Source organism: Vulpes vulpes, chromosome 2 (assembly GCF_048418805.1).
Source record: "Vulpes vulpes isolate BD-2025 chromosome 2, VulVul3, whole genome shotgun sequence".
Classification (NCBI taxonomy): domain Eukaryota; kingdom Metazoa; phylum Chordata; class Mammalia; order Carnivora; family Canidae; genus Vulpes; species Vulpes vulpes.
Genome location: NC_132781.1, coordinates 1,110,483 through 1,131,073, shown reverse-complemented (window position 1 = coordinate 1,131,073; position 20,591 = coordinate 1,110,483). Strand labels below are relative to the sequence as shown.

The following is a 20,591-nucleotide window of genomic DNA, read 5'->3' as shown; positions in this document are numbered from 1 at the left end:
CGAGCTGCTCATTGGCTCTGGGCGCTCGCCCTCCGCAGGGCCGCCCGGCCGGAGCCGCGCCTGTGCGCGCGCCCGAGGGAAGGCGGAAGCGGAAGTCGGGGGCGCGCCGGTTCGCGGCGGAGAGCGCCGCGGCGTCGGGTCGGGGTCCGGGGTCGCCATGGGGCGCGGCAGCGGCACCTTCGAGCGTCTCCTAGGTAACGCAGCCCCCGCCCCTCGCGCTGGCCCGCGTCCCGGGAGCGGCGGGGGGCGGCCGCGGCGCGATGCCGGCCCCGGGGAGTGGGTGGGCGCGGCGGTGCGGGGACCCGGCGGGCGCGGGCGCGGGCGCGGGCTGCGACCCGAGTGGGCGAGGGCGCGCGAGGCCGGGCGGGCGGCGGCCTGGAGCCCCGCGGCGCGGCCTGCGAGCGAGCGGCCGCGGGCCCTGAGTCACGGAGGCGGGCACCTGCCCCCGACCGCGCGGACTGCGGGGCCCGACGGGGCCCGGCGCAGCGGCTCCGCGCTCCCGCGCCGCCCCCCGGGACCCCGTCCGCGCCGCGCCCTCCGCAGCCTCGCGGCGTCCCCAGGGCAACGGCGGGCTCGGTGTCGGGGGCGCCCCAGCGGCGGCCCGGAGCCCGCCTGCGCTTTCCTCGGGTGTGGCTTTGGAGGAGACCCCGAGGAGCGTGCTCCTGCGGGCCGAGGCCGGTTCGGGCCCGAGATCCCGGGGCTTACCAGCAGGCCAGTGCCCCCGCGGCTGGCTAGGCCCCGCGGCGCCGGGACGAGGGCCGGCAGGCCGGGGCGCACCTGGGCACCTGCCGGAGGTCAGCCCGGCCCGGCCCCCAACGCTTGAAGCAGGGACCCGAGTGGGCGCCGCGTCCTGTCCAGCCTTGCCCCGGCTGACATCCCAGCGGACAGGCTAGAGCCCCGGAAAGCCAGGGACCCCGAGGCAGGAGGTGGCCCAGCGAGGGGTGAAACCCCGCCTGGCTCTGCGCCAAGCTGTGCCACTCTGGGCAGCGACCTCGCTTCTCGGCCTGGTCATCTTTGTCCGTAAAGACAACAGACACAGGACGCTGCTCAGGAGCTCGTGTAAGACCTCAGATCCCGCTGGGTGTCTGGAAGGGCACTTGGCACGCGAGTGCACGGCAGGTGCTCGGCGTTAGTTTTTACGTTGTCTGCCTTTTTTCGGGGAACACAGCACCCTTGTGGTTATCGGGCGCCGAGAGGATTTTCATCGGTGTCCCGTTCAGTCTGAGTGTTCTCAGTGGGAACGAGACGGTCTCTTCTCCCCGTTGCGGAGCTGGGGGACCACCCAGGGAACCGCAGAGGACAAGCCCTGGTAACAGTGTGCTTTTGCCTTAGACAAAGCGACCAGCCAGCTTCTGCTGGAGACCGACTGGGAGTCCATCCTCCAGATCTGTGACCTCATCCGCCAGGGGGACACGCAGTAAGCGAGGGGGCTCTGTCTGCTCAGAAGCGGGGGCTGGCAGCACGGCGCTCCGGGCTTGCCTGCTGCACGCTGGTGCCCCAGGATCCCACAGCGTCCTGCCCTGACGGGAGTCGACCACCTTAGGCCTTAAGCGGAGAATCAAGCAGTCTCCGCACTGGGGTCTCTGGGATCTGGGGACAAGGAAAGGGTTTTCTCGGTACAGCCTGGAGGTCCTTAACATTTGCTTGGGGATTTTGAAGATCAGGGGTGGGGGTGGGGTTTTTTTTCTCAATTTAACTTCTAAGATATGTGGTTTTTTTTCACCTTTTTTTTTTAACTAATACCCTTTTTTTTCTTTTTTTTCAGAGCTAAATATGCCGTGAGTTCCATTAAAAAAAAAGTCAACGACAAGAATCCCCATGTGGCCTTGTACGCTCTGGAGGTAACTAGACCCCTGCATTCCGGCCACCTCAAGGGTCACCCCCACCCCCACCCCAGTGTCTGGAGGGCAGAGACAGGCTGACCCCGGGGCCTTGCCCACCTGCCTGGGGAGTGAGGGTAGGTAGAAGCAGCTATGATGGAAGGCAGTGCCTCAGCTGCCCTGCCTGAAGCTGACAGGCTTAGGGCCCAGAGGGTGACTCTGGTTCCTGAGCCTCATGGGAAGAGAGGACGGTCAAAGGAGCACACATGAGCACACAGAGCTGCCACATGGACTCTTGTGGGGCCAGGTGGCCTGAGGTGGGCCTGTCCCAGGGGCAGTCCCTGCCCAACCAGTGGCCCCCCCTTCCCTTTCTCGGGTCCTGCAGGTCATGGAGTCTGTAGTGAAGAACTGCGGCCAGACGGTGCACGACGAGGTGGCCAACAAGCAGACCATGGAGGAGCTGAAGGAGCTGCTGAAGGTGGGCGCTTGGTAGGAGGCAGCGGGGTCCAGAGCAGGGAGAGGACACAGTCACCCTGAGGCTGGGCCTGTGCTATTCTGGGTGTTTGCCGGCACCTGAGGCAGGAGCAGTGCTAGGCAGACAGGGGACAGGAAGACGGGTGTTGGTGGTTCCTGCGCCTCGAGCATCCCAGTCTGGTGATGTCAGGGGGTGCTGTGTCTGGGGACATGGAGGAGTCTCTGCTGTACGGGGTCAGGAAAGGCTTCCCAGGGCAGGGTTCAGAGCCTCACTGGGTGGCGGAGGAGGAAGGGAAGGAGCGGTGTGGGCATGAGTGTGAGCGGGGTGTGTGGGCAGAGGCCTGGGGGGAGCGCCAGGGGCAGCTGGGTGGGTCCCATGTGCAGAGCCAGGGTTCTGAGCAGGGGGGCGCGTGAGCCCTACTTGTTTATGGAAGGAGAGCTGGGGCACATGGCGCAGCAGGGATGCCTTGGGAAGTGGGCTCCACACCCTCGGTTTGTAGAGCCCCGAGAGAGTGTGCTGCACGGGCCACTGCCCCCCGGCCCCATAGGCTGGTGCTGCCCACCTGCAGGGATTGTGACGTGGGTGGTGACACCAGCAGGTTGTGTGATGCAGAGCAGGCGGTACAGGGCTGCACCTGTTTCCTGAGGTGAAAGGGTGGCCCACAGGGTGAGGCTAGTAGCGGAGCCCCGGATGCCGTGTCTGCTGCCCCTGGTGGGGGGGGCTGCTGCTCTCTGGCCTGTATGGGCTCGCGTGGCCCTGCCGGGACCTGAGCTGGGCCCTGACTGGTGACCCGGCCAGTCCTTACTGTGGCCCGGCTGAAGGAGCAGGAGGGTTAGTACTTCCCGTGTCACGCAATTGTGTCCTGTTTGTGCCGCGTGTGGTCTGAGTCGGCTAGTGCCCCCTGGAGAGGAAGGGTTACGACGGGGAGGAGGAGTTCAGGACTGGACACATCACGGGCAGGAACCGGAGGGCTAGTGCGTGAGCTGGTCGGTATTTCTGCGCAGCAGCTTTCTCATCCTGCCGTCTTCCTGAGCGTCCCTCAGAGCTCAAGGAACCTGGCTCGTGTTGCTCTAACCCGGTGGACGTGGCGGCTCTGCATGCCTGCTGCCCACCCCCCGGGCTGGCTGCACGGCTGCCCCCTCAGTGCGGGTCTCGTGGTCTCCCCCTGTTAGAGCCTGGCATTTGCCGGAGCCTCCCTACGGTTGGTCAAGCTCCTGGGGCAGGAGGAAGATTCACGTGGTTACGGGGAGCTGGGCTCCCGGGGTGCCCTAGCTTCTCCCAGGGCGGTAAGGAAGGGTCGAGCCCTGAGTGGGCAGGTAGCCACGACGGGTTCGTTTGAAGGACGGGGCTTCAAGGAGGAGGGTTGGGCCTGGGGAGTGGGTCCGTGCTCGGCCCGGTGTCCCACCCGGGGCCCTCCCTGCTCTGCCAGCCGTGCGCCACTCCCTCACGGGGAGACGTCCCTGGTGTCGGTGTCTCCCACAGCCTTCGTCACACTCTTCCTCCTCCTTTCCGTGCAGAGGCAGGTGGAAGTAAACGTCCGAAACAAGATTCTGTATCTGATCCAGGCTTGGGCGCATGCCTTCCGGAACGAGCCCAAGTACAAGGTGGTCCAGGACACGTACCAGATCATGAAGGTGGAAGGTGAGCTGGGCGGGGTCCGTCCCAGGCCCGGGACACAGCCTCCAGGAGCCGAGGGGCGGCTCTGCGCCAGTGAGTTCACGAGGTGCTGGGGAGCTAAGGAAGGCTGTGTGCACCCCGTGTCGGCACCCCACTGCGTGACGGGCGGCGGTAGGAGAGTGGAGTGGGGGTCCCCGTGGACCCCCTGCCTTTCCCGACCTCACACCCAGTCAGGGCAGGACAGGGCGTGCGGCAGACAACACACACGTGGGGAGAGTTAGCAGAGGAGCTAATTCCCGAGTGTTGGGTCCTCGCGGGGGAGGGAAAGCTGGGGGCCCTGGCCTCCAGGCGGCTGGTTGAGCACCAGGGGTGGGAGAAGGCTGGACAGCAGGCAGCTCCTGTGCCGGGCCTGAACATGAACAAGCCAGTGAGGAGGGCTGCTGCCAGCATCCTGGGTGGGACTCGCTTCCGGGCCCCGGGGCCATGGTGGACCGGTGACAAGGCACAGGGGGTGGCAGCCTGCAAGAGCGGCTGGGGTGGGAGCTGAGGTGCCCTGAGAGTGGTGGGAAGGCCTGGGAGGCATTTAGTGGGGCTGTGACAGGTGAGGGACCTTTTCAAGGCCTCTTCTGGGCTCCTCCCAGCCGTTGTGGTGGCCACCCAGATCTGCTGGGGCTTGGTGAGCAGGGCAGTGGACTCAGGCCATAGTGCCCACGCTGGGCAGCAAGAGAGAGAGGGCTGGGGTGCCCCCACCTGTGCAGAGGCCCTGTCCTGAGGCGTGGAGCAGGGGCAGCATCTGGATACTATATGAGGGTCCCGTCCATGCCGCTGAGCTGGCCTCAGGCCCTCAACCCTGGACGTTGGACGTGGGATGGTGGGTGTACACCCACGTTCACTTTCCTGGAAGGGTATCCAAAGCTTTATGGAGTCCCCAAAGGTATGTGCCTCAAAATAAGCTTGGGAATGCATTTGAAGAGTTGTGAGAGGTACAGTTGGCCAGAGCATGGGGCCAAGCGCCAGACAGGAGGTCCAGGCCAGACCTGTGGGGCCTGGACATGGTGGGAGCGAGGCCAAGCTCCCTGCCCTAGGACGGGGCAGCCCACGGGGAACCACCCTGGGGACAGCTGGCCCACTTATGCCCCCGGGCGCCCTCGCCTGGTGCCGGGTCACTGTGCTTGCTGCCCAGGGGCTCTGGGCCTCCTTTTGTAGGTCTGCTTAGGGAGATGGATGCCCAGAGCTAGGATGTGGTTCCCGAAGGTCTTGGGGCAGACCAGCCAAGGTTGTCACAGCGGTGACCGTGATCTCCTCTCTCCAGGACACGTCTTCCCAGAGTTCAAGGAGAGTGATGCCATGTTTGCTGCAGAAAGAGTGAGTTCACGAGGTGCTGGGTATCTAGCAGTTAGGCTGTTTTTTTTTTTTTTTTTAAGTTTATTTAAGTAACCTGTACACCCAGCATGGGGCTCGAACTCATGACTCCGAGATCAAGAGCCACATGCTCTTCCAACAGCCAGCTGGGTACCCCGGGAGCTAGGCTGCTTTGAGGAAGCGGAAGGGAAGCCGTGGGGTCCGTCGTGGGTGAGCTGCCGTTGTGGAACGTGCAGCCGTGCTTTGCAGGCTGAGTTTGGAACAGGGCTCAAGGTGTCTTCATGCCACGGCCGACGGGTCACGTCCTTGAGACAAACACGGACCCTGAGCTGCGGCGAGAAGTCTCGCTGTCACATCTTTAGGAAGCAGCGTCCATTTGCAGTGGCTCATGCCTCGCTGCAGACTCGGCCCTTGGCCCCTGACCCCCGAGCCCACGCTGGGTCTTCTCCCGTCTGTGGGAAGTTGGGATCTCGCCGGGAGGGTGGGCGCTGTGTGATCCTGATTTTGTCTGCCCCCAGGCCCCCGACTGGGTGGATGCTGAGGAGTGCCACCGATGCAGGGTGCAGTTCGGGGTGGTGACCCGCAAGGTGAGTGTGCCCGCCCCGGGGCCGACCCCAGGTCCCCGCTGTCCCCACGAGGCCACTGGGGCCACTCCAGGTCCGTTTTCTCTTGGCTGTGACCTCGTGATGCAAGGAGCAAATGCAGCTCCTAGCTAGGCGGTGAGCGTGTGAGCGTGGTCCCCAGGGGGTCCTGTGTCCATGGTCTGTGCTGTGGGATGAAGCTTGGGTGAGGCTGCACTCCCCAGGGGGCAGGGAGAGGCCTCGAGAGGCTCCAGCGTGCGTGGCGGCGTGCGTGGCCTGGGCCCACAGCCTTCTGGCGGCGCCCGTCTTCCTACCGCGGCACAGACCCCGATGGTGAGGCCCGGGCCCAGGGCGTGTGAGCAGCCTCACCGGAGCCACCATCAGCAACGTCTCTTACCTCCACACAGCTCACACATGACGTTCACGAGTCTTTCTTTTTATTTTGACATTTTTATCCCAAACGACTGCTGTTAAGAGCCTGGAAGCGTGCTGTTTCCCTAGGGCGTTTGTGGCGCCCACCTGGGGAGGCCCAGGCTGGTGCGCCCTGCGGCGGGCAGTAGTGGGTAGGGTTGGTGCGAGGGGCCACCGGCCCAGCACAAGGCCGCACGCTGATGCGCTCCATGTCACAGCACCACTGCCGGGCGTGTGGCCAGATCTTCTGCGGCAAGTGCTCCTCCAAGTACTCCACCATCCCCAAGTTTGGCATCGAGAAGGAGGTGCGCGTGTGTGAGCCCTGCTACGAGCAGCTGAACAAGTGAGTTCCCTGCTGGGTGCAGGGGGGCCTGGCGTGCTCAGGGACACTGGGCTTCTATCCCGGCCGTCCAGCAGCAGGGCCGGGACGCGCCCAGGGTCTGACACCTGCCAGCCAGTTGCTTCAGCTTGTTTTTTGGTTTGTCAGCTTTTTAAATTTTTTTTATAAGATTATTTTATTTATTTATTTATTTATTTATTCAGAGAGAGAGACAGAGGCAGAGGAGACACAGGCAGAGGGAGAAGCAGGCTCCATGCAGGGAGCCTGATGTGGGACTCGATCCCGGGTCTCCAGGATCACACCCCAGGCTGCAGGTGGCGCTAAACTGCTGCGCCACCAGGGCTGCCCGGTCTGTCAGGTTTTTAACTTTTTATTTTTTTTTATTTTTTTTTTTTTAAATATTTTTTTTATTATTATTTATTTATGATAGTCATACAGAGAGAGAGAGAGAGAGGCAGAGACACAGGCAGAGGGAGAAGCAGGCTCCATGCACCCGGAGCCCGACGTGGGATTCGATCCCGGGTCTCCAGGATCGCGCCCTGGGCCAAAGGCAAGCGCCAAACCGCTGCGCCACCCAGGGATCCCGGTTTTTAACTTTTTAGTTTGAAGTGAAACTTAGAGAAGAATTGCAGGAGTGGGAAGCGGACCCCACACGGTGCGGCCTCCCCCCAGGTCCCTCGGCGTGGCCGTGGCTGTGGGGCTCACTTGCGTCCCCCTCTGTACGGGCGCTCCCACGTGCTGTGTTCGTTGTGAACCTGTGCGGGGACCCAGTCCCTGTACCCGAGACTCCCGGGAGGAGTGTGCTCGTGGGACCAGAGTGCTGCTGGCAGGCCGGGACACATGATAGTAGCCTGGCGCCGGCCCCTGGTTTGTATTCCTGTTCTGGTTCCACTGAGTCCCAGCCGTGTCGTGTGGCAGTTATGCCCCTGGCAGGCTCGCCCATGTCCACAGCACACGCAGGTGGCCGTCACGCCTCCTGAGCTCCTGTGACCTGTGTGCAGCCTTTGTCCTGAGGTGTGCTTCTGCTCCGGGTGCAACCCCAGGATGCGGCTGTCTCCCTCGGTGCAGCCGCACTGAGGTCCCTGCTGTTCGTCTCCCAGCGTCAGCGATGGGAGCTCATCCCTTGGTTACGTGGTGACTGCAGGCTGCTCTCCTGGAAAGTTTTTTTCCCACGTTTGTACCTCGTTTCCAGGAGAGGGGCTGGGGTTTAGACCAGGTGACGTGCCCGGGGTCCTGCATCCCAGGGACAGCAGAGCTGGTGTGAGGGACCAGTTTTTGTCCAGAGTGTGACCTGTGGCCCTAGTGTCGTTCTGTGGGGATGCTGGGGGCCAAGGGGTGGCGCTTAGCCACCCAGCGTCCTCTCGCCCCCAGGAAAGCAGAAGGAAAGGCGTCATCCACGACAGAGCTGCCACCAGAGTACCTGACCAGCCCCCTGTCCCAGCAATCCCAGGTACTGGCCCCGGGTCCCTGGGTTCCCAGGGGTGCCTTGCCCCGGGCCCTGCTCACAGCCTCTCTGTCCCCAGCTGCCCCCCAAGCGAGATGAGACGGCCCTGCAGGAGGAGGAGGAGCTGCAGCTGGCCCTGGCTCTGTCCCAGTCTGAAGCCGAGGAGAAGGAGAGGATGGTGAGTGGGGCGGGCTCCCCTGGTGTGGGGGCGCCGGGCCCCTGGATGTCTGGGGGGGACCGGAGTGTGGAGCCTCGGCCCACCCAGGCCAGGACACTTCCTACCTCTCCACAGAGACAGAAGTCCGCCTACGCGGCGGCCACAGCCACATACCCCAAGGCGGAGCCCGCGCCCGTGGCGTCGTCGGCGCCCCCTGCCAGCAGCCTGTACTCCTCGCCGGTGGTGAGCCCGCTCCCAGGCTGGGCAACGGGTCTGTGGGGGCAGGGAGGGCCGTCCCAGAAGATGGGTGAAGATGCCTGATCCAGCAGGTGCAGGTCAAGGTCCGGCCTGGCCGTCCCCAGCCCTCTGCTCCTGGTCAGGGTTCCCTGTAGGGCAGGAGGACGCTGGGAAGGCTGGAGACCTCCACACAGTGAGAGGGGGCGGGCGAGCCCTGGGGTCAGGGTGGCCTGGCTCTCTCCAGCCTCGGCCCCCCTGCACCGTGTAAGTGGGGTGTCGGTGGGACAGAGGTTTTGGAAGTCGTGAGCTCCGTGGGCTCTGGGCGGGGGCAGGGCCAGGCGCTCGAGGGCCTAAGAACAGCCCTGCCAGCCCGCGCTGGGACCGGCCGTGTGGCTGCAAGGAAGCGGGCGGGATACTGCCAGCACCTTGCTCACGGTCACAGAGCTCCTAGGGCCCCTCAGCCAGACTGGCGAGTGCCCGGTGCCCACCGTCACCGTCATGGTGCCCAGCCTCCTGAGGGACGGCCCGGGAGGGACTGGGCAGCGTCTGAGCCTGTGGGTCACCGCTGCTCTGGCCTGTCTCCCCAGACATCGTCGGCGCCTCTGGCTGAGGACATCGACCCAGAGGTGAGGGTGCCCCCACATGCCAGGCTTTCCCCCTGCCACTCCTTGGCCCTTGGGAGTGACCCTTGTTGTGTGTGCAGCTCGCCCGCTACCTCAACCGGAACTACTGGGAGAAGAAGCAGGAGGAGGCCCGGAAGAGCCCCACACCGTCTGCCCCTGCACCCCTGACGGAGCCCGCCGCCCCGCCCGTGGAGGGACACGCAGTCCCGGCCAATGCGCTGGAGGTGGGCTGCTCTCAGCTCCCAGGTGGTGGGGGGTGGGCCACACCGGATGCCCCCCCTCATCCTCTGGCCTCTTCCAGACTCCCCTCCCGGAGACAGACCCTCAGCCCATAGCTCCCTCCGGCGGCCCCTTTGGCGAGGTAAGCTGTGGCTCCCTGACGGGCCCGCCCAGGCACCTGTCCTGATAGGGTGAGCCCTGCCTACACTGACCTAGAGGCAAGTCATTCCAGCCCAGAACTCTGCGTGGAACCTCGCCGGGCTGGTGGCTGTGGTCCAGAACTTGACCACATGCTGCCTAGAACGGATCGGGGTATTGTAGGGCGGCCCAGCACCACCTAGATGAGTCCTTGTCCCGTCCTGGGGCTGCTGGGCTCTGTTGGTCATTGGAGTCAGAGACCAGGACCTCTTCGAGGGAGGTAGGCCCCGTATAGGGGAGGGACAGAGGGGCCATGAACCAGGCTGCCCGAACTCCAGCCAGCTCTGTCCTGGCCAGCGCCATGCCCATGTGCAAGAGTTAAGGCTTCTTGGGCCTCAGTGTTTGCATCTGTAAAAGGGGGTGCCGAGGGCGCCCCTCACAGCACCACTGGGAGGGAGGGGGGCATGCACAGCAGGCTCAGAGCTCAGCGCCTGGAGTGGTGGGTGCTACCTCCGCCCAGGAGGCCTGGAGGGCACAGGGGCCAGCTCCACAAGACCCCACCGTGTGTCCCCACAGCAGTACCAGAACGGGGAGTCGGAGGAGAGCCATGCGCAGTTTCTGAAGGCCCTACAGAACGCCGTCACCACCTTTGTCAACCGCATGAAGAGCAACCACGTGCGGGGCCGCAGCATCACCAACGACTCGGCCGTGCTGTCCCTCTTCCAGTCCATCAACAGCATGCACCCCCAGCTGCTGGAGCTGCTCAACCAGCTGGACGAGCGCAGGCGTAGGTGCTGCGGTGCACGGGGTCCTCGTGTTGAGGCCTCACTGTGCCCCCTGGGTGCAGTGTTGTGTGAGCACCTTCCACGCCGTCTCAGTCGCTCTGGGCATCGGCAAGGTTCTCAAGGGTGGGGCTACCCCAAGGGGCAGCAGCTTCTCAAGAGCCCGTCTCTGGGCTGCAGGCCACTCAGGAGGTCGTCCCAGCGATGGGAGGTGTCCCCCTAAGCACAAGACAGCCTAAGGACTCCCACCCCCAGCCCTGACACTGGGAGCCCAACGGCCAGCCGTGCCCTGATGACAAGCACTCGGCTGGGCAAGGGCGGGCCCAGTGGCCACGGCCCAGAGCCAAAGCCCAGCGTGGGGCAGCCAGGCTTCCCTCCCATGCCAAGCACTCCTGGCTGTGCCCTGTCCCCACAGTGTACTACGAGGGGCTGCAGGACAAGCTGGCGCAGATCCGCGATGCCCGGGGAGCACTCAGTGCCCTGCGGGAGGAGCATCGAGAGAAGCTTCGCCGGGCTGCCGAGGAAGCTGAGCGCCAGCGCCAGATCCAGCTGGCCCAGAAGCTGGAGATCATGCGGCAGAAGAAGCAGGTGTGGTGCTCGGCCCCACTTCGGGGGAGCCAAGGTTGTGGACAGCCCTGATTGCCGCGTTGTGGCCCACAGGAGTACCTGGAGGTGCAGCGGCAGCTGGCCATCCAGCGTCTGCAGGAGCAGGAGAAGGAGCGGCAGCTGCGCCTGGAACAGCAGAAGCAGACCATCCAGATGCGGGCCCAGATGCCCGCCTTCTCCCTGCCCTATGCCCAGGCACGCACCCAGCCCCGTCCTACCCCTGCCCCCGACTCCAGCGATGGAGGAAGCCGCTGACCACTGTCCCTCTTTGTCCCCAGCTCCAGGCCATGCCTCCGGCGGGGGGCGTGCTGTACCAGCCCTCCGGCCCAACAAGCTTCCCGGGCACCTTCAGCCCCGCAGGCTCAGTGGAGGGCTCCCCCATGCACACGGTGTACCTGAGCCAGCCGGCCGCCGCCGCCAGCAGCCCCTACCCCAGCATGCCTGGGACCGGAGCAGGTAATGGGCCGGGCAGAGGTGCCGCCAGCCAAGATGAGCCCAGACCGCTACTTCTTTTTTGGTTTTGCTTTGCTATTAATTTCAGATTTACAGAAAAGTTGAAAGGACAGTACAGTTTTCCATATTTTCCCAAACATTAACATCACGTCACAAATCTGCTCGCTCTCTGCACATGCGCACGTGTGCACCCACAGGCTTTCTCTCCTAAATCTTTTTAGAGCAAGTGGCAGGCGCGATGCCCTTTGCTCCCGGCAAATGTGAGACCCTCCCCTGTGACCTGGGCATGGATTCTAGGTCGGGAGCCCGAGTCTGCGGTGTGACCTCCACCGTGGGGCTCAGCTCTCCCACAGCGTCCGTGTCACACCCCTTGTGCCCACAGGGAACCCCATGGTTATGGTCTTTAGCTACTCGACTGCTTGTCATCTTTGATCTAGAATGTTCCCACACTGCCTTGGCGTTCACGCACTCACTTTTCCAAGGTGCTGGCCTGCTGTCTTGCAGACCCCCTCCCCCCACAGTGAGTTTTGTCTTCGTTGGTGTGACCGTCCGTGGCTGTATTTCGGCCAGGCGTCTGGGCGCTGGAGTGTTCAGTGGGAGGGCACACCCAGCTGCTGGCTGCGAGGCGTGTGGCAGCCTGTCCAGGTTCCTCCCCAGAAGGGACTGGCTCTCCTGTGACAGCCCCAGTCCAGTGGGGAGATGAGACCTGTACCTGTGCTTGTTCTTCCTGAATTTTTACCTGCTAGCTCTAGCATCTCCTCCGCTGCGTCTGAGGCCGTCTTTGCGTTTGTCAGCTAGTGACTCTGGCACCTTGGCCCTCTCCTGTTGCTAAGGAGGCAGTCTTCCTCCTCCCGTTTGCTTTTTTTGTCATCTACAGCAGCATGGACCCATTTTATTCAAATTTCACAATTGGTTTTGGTGCTCAGACTGTCCCAGGTGCGGGCTGCTCTGTGTTCACGTTGTTGCTCTCAGCCCCGGAGGTAGCCCCCGTGGCCTGGTGTGCTCCGTGGCGACTGTGAGGACACACGTGTGCACACACCTGGCTTGGCTGGCGGCACCTGTGTGGCAGACAGGCTCGCTGACACAGCACGGGGCTCCTCCCCTTTCTGCGCCAGCAAGTCCCGTTCTCATGTCCCGTTTGTTTTGTTTGCTCCTGGAACACACAGAACGTGGCTCGGGAGTGGCAGGCCGAGCCCCGGGGAAGGGGTGCCTGTGACCCGGCGCGGGGTGTGTGGTCCTGTCTTCAGGCCGAGAGTTTCAGGAGGTGCAGGGGCCCGTTTCCCCGGCCCTCCCGCGTCGTCCTGTCACTCCCCGTCAGTAGGGTTTGGTTCATTTCCAGTTCCATTCGGCATTAGAGCTCCTCGCCCATCCTGGATTTTCCTTCTTTTACTTTTGTGAGAATGTGAAAAGTGAACTTGGTTCCCGAAGTCACAACAGAGGAAAACTGCCCCCGCAGGGTGGTGAGCTGGCTCCTCTCCTTCCGCAGATCCTGCCATGGTGAGCGCCTACATGTACCCGGCAGGGGCGGCTGGCGCCCAGGCAGCCCCCCAGGGCCCCAGCGGGCCCACCGCCAGCCCCGCCTACTCGTCCTACCAGCCCACTCCCACGCAGGGCTATCAGGTAGGCGGGCGGGGCAGCTCCCCTCCCCAGCCAGGGCCCTGGACCTTCTCCCATCACACCCTTCCCTCCACAGAACGTGGCCTCCCAGGCCCCGCAGAGCCTTCCGGCCATCTCCCAGCCCCCGCAGTCCGGCGCCATGGGTTACATGGGGAGCCAGTCGGTGTCCATGGGCTACCAGCCTTACAGCATGCAGGTGAGACCCTGGCGTCCAGATGGAGAAGAGGCTGGGGGAGCACTGGGCGGGCCCCGCCCCGCCCCACCCCGCCCCGCCCCCTGCCCTCCTGCTCACCGCCCCTTCCCCATTGTTAGGCTCTCCTCGCTGGTGGTCATTTGATTTTTCCAAGTCAGAAATGCCCCCTTTCTTGGCATGCAGGACTCCTTAACGCAGGCTTCACTTCACTTTCAGAGTCTCATGACCACCCTTCCCAGCCAGGACGCCCCTCTGCCGCCCCCACAGCAGCCCTACATCGCAGGGCAGCAGCCCATGTACCAGCAGGTGAGTGTGTCAAGGCTCAGGATGCTGAGCATGGTGGCCGTCCTGGGAAGAACAGACAGCGTAGGCCAGGATGGCTTCCCAGCAGACAGCGAGGACGGAACACACCCCGCACGCACGCACGCAGCAACAGGCACAGATACCCAGACCACGCGTGTGCCCATCTCAACCCCACACACTGGTCGGGAGCCCTAGGGTCTCTGCTGGGGCAGGACAGGAACAGGGAGCCCACGACAGGTTGGGAGGAGGGAGGCCTGGGGGGAACTGAGCCCTGGGGCTGAGAGCAGGGCGGAGCCTCCTGGAGGTGGGAAGGCTGGGGCCTGTGGCAGGAAGACAACGGCTCCTGTGCGGGCCCCCCAGATGGCACCCTCCGGGGGACCCCCCCAACAGCCGCCCCCCGTGGCCCAGCCGCCGCCTGCGCAGGGCCCTCCCGCACAGGGCAGCGAGGCCCAGCTCATCTCGTTTGACTGATCCCCGGCCGGGAGCCCGCCATGCAGAACACTACGGTTCTCCGAAACCACCGCCTCCGTCTCTAACTAGCGTCGTCCTGCCTCGCTCTCCTACTGCCATGTAGTGCCCCTGCCACGGGCTGGGGGTGGCCCTTCACCCTGCCCGCCCCTGCCCTCCTGCTGACTGCCCGTGCCCCCTGCCCCCGTCCTCATCCCCGTCTCCCTGCGTTGGTCTCTGACTCCTTTCCCCAGGGCTGGGCCTCTGAGGGTGGGAGGGAAGGACCTTCTCCCAGTGAGCCAGGGCCCGCGAAGGCTGGCTGGAGCGCCCCCCCATCTGCTCCCCAGAGCCCTCCGGCGTGGCCCCGAGGTCAGCAGGCGCTCCTGGCCCTCCCAGGAGGGTGGGGGTTTGTCTCCAGCTTCTCTGCTTGAGCCGCCATCTCATCCAGTGCCCTGAGTAGACGGAATGGAACACTGATAATAAAATGTCTTTCAACAAGCGTCTCGGAGTCTGTGGAGAAGGAAGGTGGTGGGTGGCTGGTCCTGCTTTGCAGGCGCGGGTAGGCTCGGCCGGCGGCACCTGTGCCCAGAGCCAGGCCGGCCCCACTGCAGCAGCCGCAGCCCCCGCCAGGCTGCGCCCCCCCCAGGACCTGCTGGACTCCTCCCCAGTCGGTCGACTCACGCCCGAGGGCCCGACCCCTGGGCGACCCCAGCATTAGCTCCTCCAGGCTCGGGCCGCGTGAGCTCCGGCCGGCCCAGGGGGCGCTGCTCCGGGCCGGGCTCCTAGGAATCGGCCGAGCGGGCCCCGGGGCGCACACGCCGGGTGTGGGCGGGGCGCGGGCGGGGGAGGGGGCGCGGGCGGGGCGGGCGGCTGGCGCAGGGCCGGGGCTCGCACGTCCTCCGCCCCCGTCACCGGGAGTGCCGGGCGGGCACGGACGAGGCTGCCCGCAGGTGACCTCGGGCGGCGGCAGCACCTGCCGAGTGGGCGCTCGGGACCCTCGTGCCCGCCACGGGCCCAGGCCTGCCCGAGCGTCGGCCTTCTCGGGAGAAGGGCCTCGCAGGCCACCGTCGTGCCCCGGGCCGACCCCGACGCCGGGCGGCCCACAACGAGCCACTGCGCCTGCGCGGCTCGCCGCCTTGTGGGTAACCTTGGGGAGCGAGAGGAAGGAAGCGCAGCCGCGGCTAGAGCGTCGTCTCCAGCTCGTATGCTCGGCGGCCTCGTGGGCTAGAGCGTCGTCTCCGGCTCGTATGCTCGGCGGCCCCGGCGGCTAGAGCGTCGTCTCCGGCTCGTATGCTCGGCGGCCCCGGCGGCTAGAGCGTCCTCCTCCCGGGGAGCCGCGTGTGACCTTCCCGCCCGCGGACCGATGCTGCCGCCGGCCGCTCGCCCCCTTTGGGGGTCGTGTCTCAGGCTTCAGGGCGCTGCGCTCCGTCTCGCCAGGTACGCGGCCCGCCGAGGCCTGGCGGGTGGCCGGGTTGGGGCCCTCCCCGGGCAACACGGGGCGCGGGGCGGCGGCGGCTCCGCGCGCGGCGGGCGGGTGCCCCCGGGGCGGCGGTCCTGGCGGAGGTGGGCGTCGCGAGGGCCCCGGCGCCGGCTCCCTAACCTCGCGGGCTGCTGACTGCAGGGGTGGCCCCGGGTGGCCTCACACAGGTCGCCGACCCTCCCCAGCCGCAGTGTCCGCCGCAGCCCCAGGGACGTGCTAGGGCTTCCGTCGGCGGGTCTGGCCTTGTGCCGCCCGAGGCCCGGCTCGGACTCGCTTAGTGCAGCGGAATGAACGCATTCAAGTTACTGTCCTGCTCCCGTGGCCCCACAGTCTTTCGACCCGGAAACTAACGTGGGTCTCACGTCTGCAAATGCCTACGTGCATTTCTAAAAGTCATTGGAGGATTTAAGGTAGCGGGGCCATCCCCTTGTCCACGTGGACCCTGGAGTCCGAGAAGCCGGCCTTGGGACGCGGGAGCTAGACCTGAGCTCACAGCGCCTGCGCCCGAGCCGCCCCAGCCGGGCTGACAGCTCTGTTTGAATGGGGGGCTAGGCAACAGGTGCCCCGCGTCTGCGCCGTGCGGCTGATGAGATGCAGCAGCCGTCGGATGGGGGAGGCCCTCGCCGGTGCACCCCTGGATAACGCCCCCAAAGAGTATCCCCCCAAGATCCAGCAGCTGGTCCAGGACATCGCCAGCCTCACACTCCTGGAGATCTCAGATCTCAACGAGCTCCTGAAGGTACCACAGCCCGTGTCTTGTCCCTGGTCTGTCTGCGGAGCGTAGTAAACATCAGAAGCGTGCTCCCTGGGTACAAAGTACACGCGCCCCGTGCCAGGCTTGTTGTGTATCTTTGGATGTGATGGGCAACTGCTGAGACTACTCTCTCCCCTCTCCCTGCAGAAAACACTGAAGATCCAGGATGTTGGACTCATGCCGATGGGTGGCGTGATGCCCAGTGCTGCCCCTGCCGCAGCAGCCCCCGAGGTGAGCCCAGGCCAGGGCCCCGTGCAGAACGGTTTTTCTCTGGTACCTGTTCTTCCCATGTCACGTGGCCAGCCGGCCAGATTTCTCTCATTGTCCCTCATCTTGGTCCTGCATCAGCCGACACATCCTGCAAACCCGTGTGTGCTGGCGGTGGGCTCCCCTGCAGCCTCGTCGGGGCCTCCTCCTCGCCGAGATGTACAGGTCTCTGCCTGCATGGAGGTTGTTTCTCATGGAGAGAAATTGGCAATGATCTGAATGAGAGGAACAAGAAAAATTTTACTGAGTAGCAGAGCATAATAAGTGTTGTGGGGAAATGTAGGGAAGAAGGCTTAAGGGAGGGGATGGTTACAATTTCAAGGAAGGCCCCAAAAAGGAGATGACGTCGTTGGGGATATGTGAGGAGTACGGGAAGAGAGCAGGGCACTCCCAGCAGAAGGCCAGCAGGCACGAGAGCCATGGGGCACGTCCAGGGCTGGAGCAGACGTCGCGGAGGCGGTGGGCGGGGGTGGATCTCCACGAGGAATCCAACAGACCTGAACCCACACACTAACTTATTGTGTTTTGTGTTTGGTTCTTTGGTTTTGGGGCAGGTATTGCAATTTCTGTTAGCAATAGCTCGGGTTATCTGTGAGTACAAATAGTGACCCATGTGTGTATCCCCCAGCCTCAGCAACGATCAAGGTTTTGCCCCATTTACTCTTCCTTGTTCCTTGAAGCTTAAAGCACATTCCTGGTCTCTCCTTCTGTGTTCCAGCACATCTCTCAACGAGCAGCTGTTTTCTTTTTTTTAAGATTTTATTTATTCATGATAGACACAGAGAGAGAAGCAGAGACACAGGCAGAGGGAGAAGCAGGCTCCACGCAGGAAGCCAGATGTGGGACTCGATCCCAGGATTCCGGGATCAGACCCTGAGCCACAGGCAGATGCTCAACCGCTGAGCCACCCGGGCATCCCGGGCAGCTATTTTCTTAACATAGCTGCGAGCCATTTGCGCAACAAACATAGTTAACGGTCATCCTCTAGCTCATCTGCTCAGATTTTAGCTGATAGTCCCGGACTTTATAGCAGTGGGTTTGCTCTCGTCTGAACAAGGTCTGTGTGCTGCATCTGGCCTCTGGGTCTCTGAAGTCTGGATCCTGGCCTCAGTCCCCTTTCCCCAGCCATCCAATGCTGAGGAAGCCAGGTCAGGGGTCCTGGGGAGTGTCCCACGTCCCAGACATGTCTGATGGTTCCACGGCCGTCAGCTCCACTCCTCCTGTCTGCGTGAACTGGTACCTTTACAGGTAGATGAGATTCAGGCTGAATATTTGGGGCAAGGAGAGAGAATTAGTATGAAATTCGTTTGAGCTGGAACTCTTCTGAGAATGAAGGGATGCTGGTGGTAACCGGGGGGCAAATCCAAACCAGGACTGCCTCAGGCCGCCATGCCAGGTGGCCCCCTGCTCCCCAGCGGTGCTGCTGAGTCTCACATGTGGCCACAGGGCGCACTCAGCACAGTCCTGATGTGGGTCGCCAGGTGACGGTGGGGCTGGGGCTGCCTGTCAGGTTGTCACCCACCTGTGATTTGGGGTTGAGCTGAGGATGGGAACACTGCTTTCCTGAGACATTGTTGGATGAGACCTGTTGATGTCACCCTGTCTGTGCCCCAGTTACAGCGTTTACGGGGTGCGGGAACTTGAGCGGCTGTTTGAGAGCAGCCTCCGGAGAGAGGTAGGGTTTTCGGCCAGGGAACCGCGTCTCACTGGGGAGTGTGTCGGAGGGAAGGCTCCGAGCGGCCTCCTGCTAGAACTGCAGGCCTTGCTGGGCTGGCCTAGGGGTTACAGGACGGGGTGGCCCGGGAGTGAATATGCCTGCTTTACCTGGTGCCTCCGCTCCCCCCCAGGCAGTAGAAGAAGAGATCCCCAAACAGAAAGAACAGACACATTTCACTGTCCGCCTAACGGAGGCAAAGCCCGTGGATAAGGTGAAGCTGATCAAGGAGATCAAGAACTACATCCCGGGCATAAACCTCGTCCAGGTGAGCTCCGTGTGCGGCGCGGTCCTCCTGCTGTCCCTAACGTGGCAGCAGCACCGGGACTGGCCCCTTCTGGGGCAGGTGGGCACAGAACCCAGGCCCGATCTGACTTTGCTCTATGGCAGGCAAAGAAGCTGGTGGAGTCCCTGCCCCAGGAAATTAAAGCCAACGTCGCCAAGGCAGAGGCAGAGAAGATCAAGGCAGCCCTGGAGGCAGTGGGCGGCACCGTGGTTCTGGAGTAGGCCGCTCTGAGGACTGGTGGACACGGGTCCCTGGGACCTGGGTGAGGCCCCACCCGCCGCACCCCAACATCCGGGATCTGCTCAGAACTGCGGCACTGGCACACCTTGGCCGACTCTGGATGGACCTGCTGGGATGGGGGCCGTGGCTCCTGTGTGAGCACCAGGGAGGTGGACTCTAGAACATACCACGGTCAACATGCACCCCCTGGTGGCCACTGAGAAAAATACATTGTTCGGGTGCGGTGTGTGCAGAGTGGTGTGTCTAGGCGGGCTGCCAGGCGGGCGGTGTGTAGCTGGCTAGGATGGCCATCTGGGGGGCAGGGCTCCTTCCTGGCCCCCTCAACCCCCAGCGGGATGTGTGAGGGGCGGCCAGCCACCTCCGGGTCCTCTGTGCAGGGGCCTGACCTCCCAGGGCTGGCAGCAGCACCCGTCCTGCCTGGGCGGCAACAGCTGGCACGTGACTGATGCCAGATGTCACCTAGGAGGTGGGTTTGGGGCACCTGTGAGGGTCTTTAGCAGACTGAAGCAGGAGGTGAGGCATTTGCAGGCCCCCATGTATCCCCCCGCCCCCGCCCTGGTCCTGTTGGAAGAATAACCTGCAGGAACAGGGCTGCGGGACCAGAAAGGGACATTGCATCTGGGAGCGCCCAGCCTGGGCCCTCAGGACAGGCCCAGCCCAGGACCCGGGCCCCCGGAGGATGGGATGTGCTTCCTGCCGAGCCTCCTTGTCGGAAGGCTGCTCCCTGACCCAGAGAGCCCCACTGGCCAAGTCTGTGGCCCTGGGCAGTCCCTAAGGATTAATGATTTACCATCAGCCGATCTCTGGGCGTGCCTCCCCCCAAGGAAGGTGACTGCTGGGCCTCCTGGGGCGGGTATCCTGCTGACCCAGCTGCCTCTTCTGGGGGAAGAATGTGGTCTGAACTCAGGGACAGCTCTCAGCCTAGGCCTTCTGCAGGTGACCTACAGAGTCTGCATGTTCTAGGGGAGTTGAGGTGATGTTTAGGGACCCCCTGTTCCGTGTTGGACATCGTAGGGGTGGCTGCTCAGAAGTGCAACTGGTGCCACACCCCACGGCCTTCAGGCCCTCATCCTGCCTGCCTGGCCTCGCCATCCCTGATAGTGCCTTCCTCCATCCCCCCACCCCCAACCTCTGGGCTTGATCTACTCTGGTCTGCAGTTGGCCAATAAAGTTGTGTCTCCGACCTGGCGATAGATGGGGTGTGCCTGTGTCCCCGGAGGCCACTTGGCCTGGCCCACAGGACACAGCACGGGGAGGTGGGTCTGCTGTACGTCCTGAATTGGCCTGATGGCACCCACATGAGACCTTCCAAGGTCCTGTCAGATCCTAGTGGGAGTTAGCATACTGGGTCTGTGTCCATGCTGATGAACTGCAGAAGAGACCTGGAGCCAACCCCTGCCTCCAGCCGGGTCCAGAACCCTCCAGGCGGCTTCCTGGCCCTCCCGTGGCCCCATCGGTCCTCCCCCAGCAGCATGGGGAAGTGGGAGTGCCCCGGCAAGAGGTCTGGCCAGGCAGCCTGTTTTAGGACCTCACCTGACCTCCCCATCTAAGACCTTGGGTTTGTGCACAAGTCTTTGTGATCCACTTGAGAGGTCAGCTGGGGATCTTTTTGAGTTCCCTGACCTATACCTCCCAAAGTCCCACTTTTCCTTAAGAAGGTTCTCCATACTTGCACTTCCCGTTTTCCAGGACTTCTCGCCTGTTTCCACTTCTCAAGGGCTTGCCATGCTGCTGCTCTTTATGTTTTTAGTTGTTTGGTATCTTCAGCTTCTGCTCCTAAGCCTCAGGGATCTGCCGTTCTCATCTGGGGGCAGTCCTGGGCCTGTGCACCAGGGTGTCCCAGCCCACTGCAGGTTCAGGACTCTTGCTGATGTGACCACAGTGAGGGGACCAGCACACACCATGTCACCCACTTGTTTGCTGCTTTGCAGTCATGTGTGGATGGGGCTGATCGGAGATTTGGACATCGTGATTTATCCCGAATGACAAGGGCAGGTTTTGTGCTGGCTTGGGTCTCAGAATGGG

The 20,591-nt window shown here is 63.5% G+C and overlaps 2 protein-coding genes across 3 annotated transcripts; both read left to right on the top strand.

Annotated features, from left to right (window-relative positions):
* Positions 1-16: 16 nt before the first annotated feature.
* Positions 17-14,323, top strand: HGS (hepatocyte growth factor-regulated tyrosine kinase substrate). 2 transcript variants are annotated; one of them, XM_072746131.1, is made up of 22 exons: positions 17-194; positions 1,333-1,417; positions 1,766-1,841; positions 2,206-2,298; positions 3,813-3,936; positions 5,225-5,277; positions 5,793-5,861; positions 6,485-6,609; positions 7,978-8,056; positions 8,130-8,228; positions 8,343-8,450; positions 9,032-9,070; positions 9,148-9,291; positions 9,369-9,428; positions 10,001-10,211; positions 10,622-10,794; positions 10,867-11,007; positions 11,091-11,268; positions 12,752-12,885; positions 12,959-13,078; positions 13,292-13,381; positions 13,739-14,323. In XM_072746131.1, exons 1-22 carry the CDS (start codon positions 158-160, stop codon positions 13,847-13,849), a joined length of 2,349 nt encoding a protein of 782 aa, XP_072602232.1. In that variant the 5' UTR covers positions 17-157; the 3' UTR covers positions 13,850-14,323. The 2 variants fall into 2 exon arrangements, with proteins under 2 accessions (XP_072602232.1, XP_072602237.1); XM_072746136.1 differs by having other exon boundaries at positions 57-194; positions 10,004-10,211.
* Positions 14,324-14,700: 377 nt separating this feature from the next.
* MRPL12 (mitochondrial ribosomal protein L12) lies at positions 14,701-18,792 on the top strand. Its single transcript, XM_025999943.2, has 5 exons — positions 14,701-15,262; positions 15,858-16,044; positions 16,207-16,290; positions 18,174-18,308; positions 18,431-18,792. Exons 1-5 carry the CDS (start codon positions 15,189-15,191, stop codon positions 18,545-18,547), a joined length of 597 nt encoding a protein of 198 aa, XP_025855728.2. The 5' UTR covers positions 14,701-15,188; the 3' UTR covers positions 18,548-18,792.
* Positions 18,793-20,591: the final 1,799 nt, after the last annotated feature.

Excerpts from the sequence above, each read along its gene's own strand:
- MRPL12 (XM_025999943.2), top strand. The coding sequence starts at position 15,189 with ATGCTGCCGCCGGCCGCTCGCCCCCTTTGGGGGTCGTGTCTCAGGCTT. Across the intron at positions 16,045-16,206 it reads ATCTCAACGAGCTCCTGAAG|AAAACACTGAAGATCCAGGA; the intron begins GTACCACAGCCC and ends CTCTCCCTGCAG. Across the intron at positions 18,309-18,430 it reads CGGGCATAAACCTCGTCCAG|GCAAAGAAGCTGGTGGAGTC; the intron begins GTGAGCTCCGTG and ends GCTCTATGGCAG.
- HGS (XM_072746131.1), top strand. The coding sequence starts at position 158 with ATGGGGCGCGGCAGCGGCACCTTCGAGCGTCTCCTAG. Across the intron at positions 1,842-2,205 it reads TGGCCTTGTACGCTCTGGAG|GTCATGGAGTCTGTAGTGAA; the intron begins GTAACTAGACCC and ends CGGGTCCTGCAG. Across the intron at positions 8,057-8,129 it reads CCCTGTCCCAGCAATCCCAG|CTGCCCCCCAAGCGAGATGA; the intron begins GTACTGGCCCCG and ends CTCTGTCCCCAG.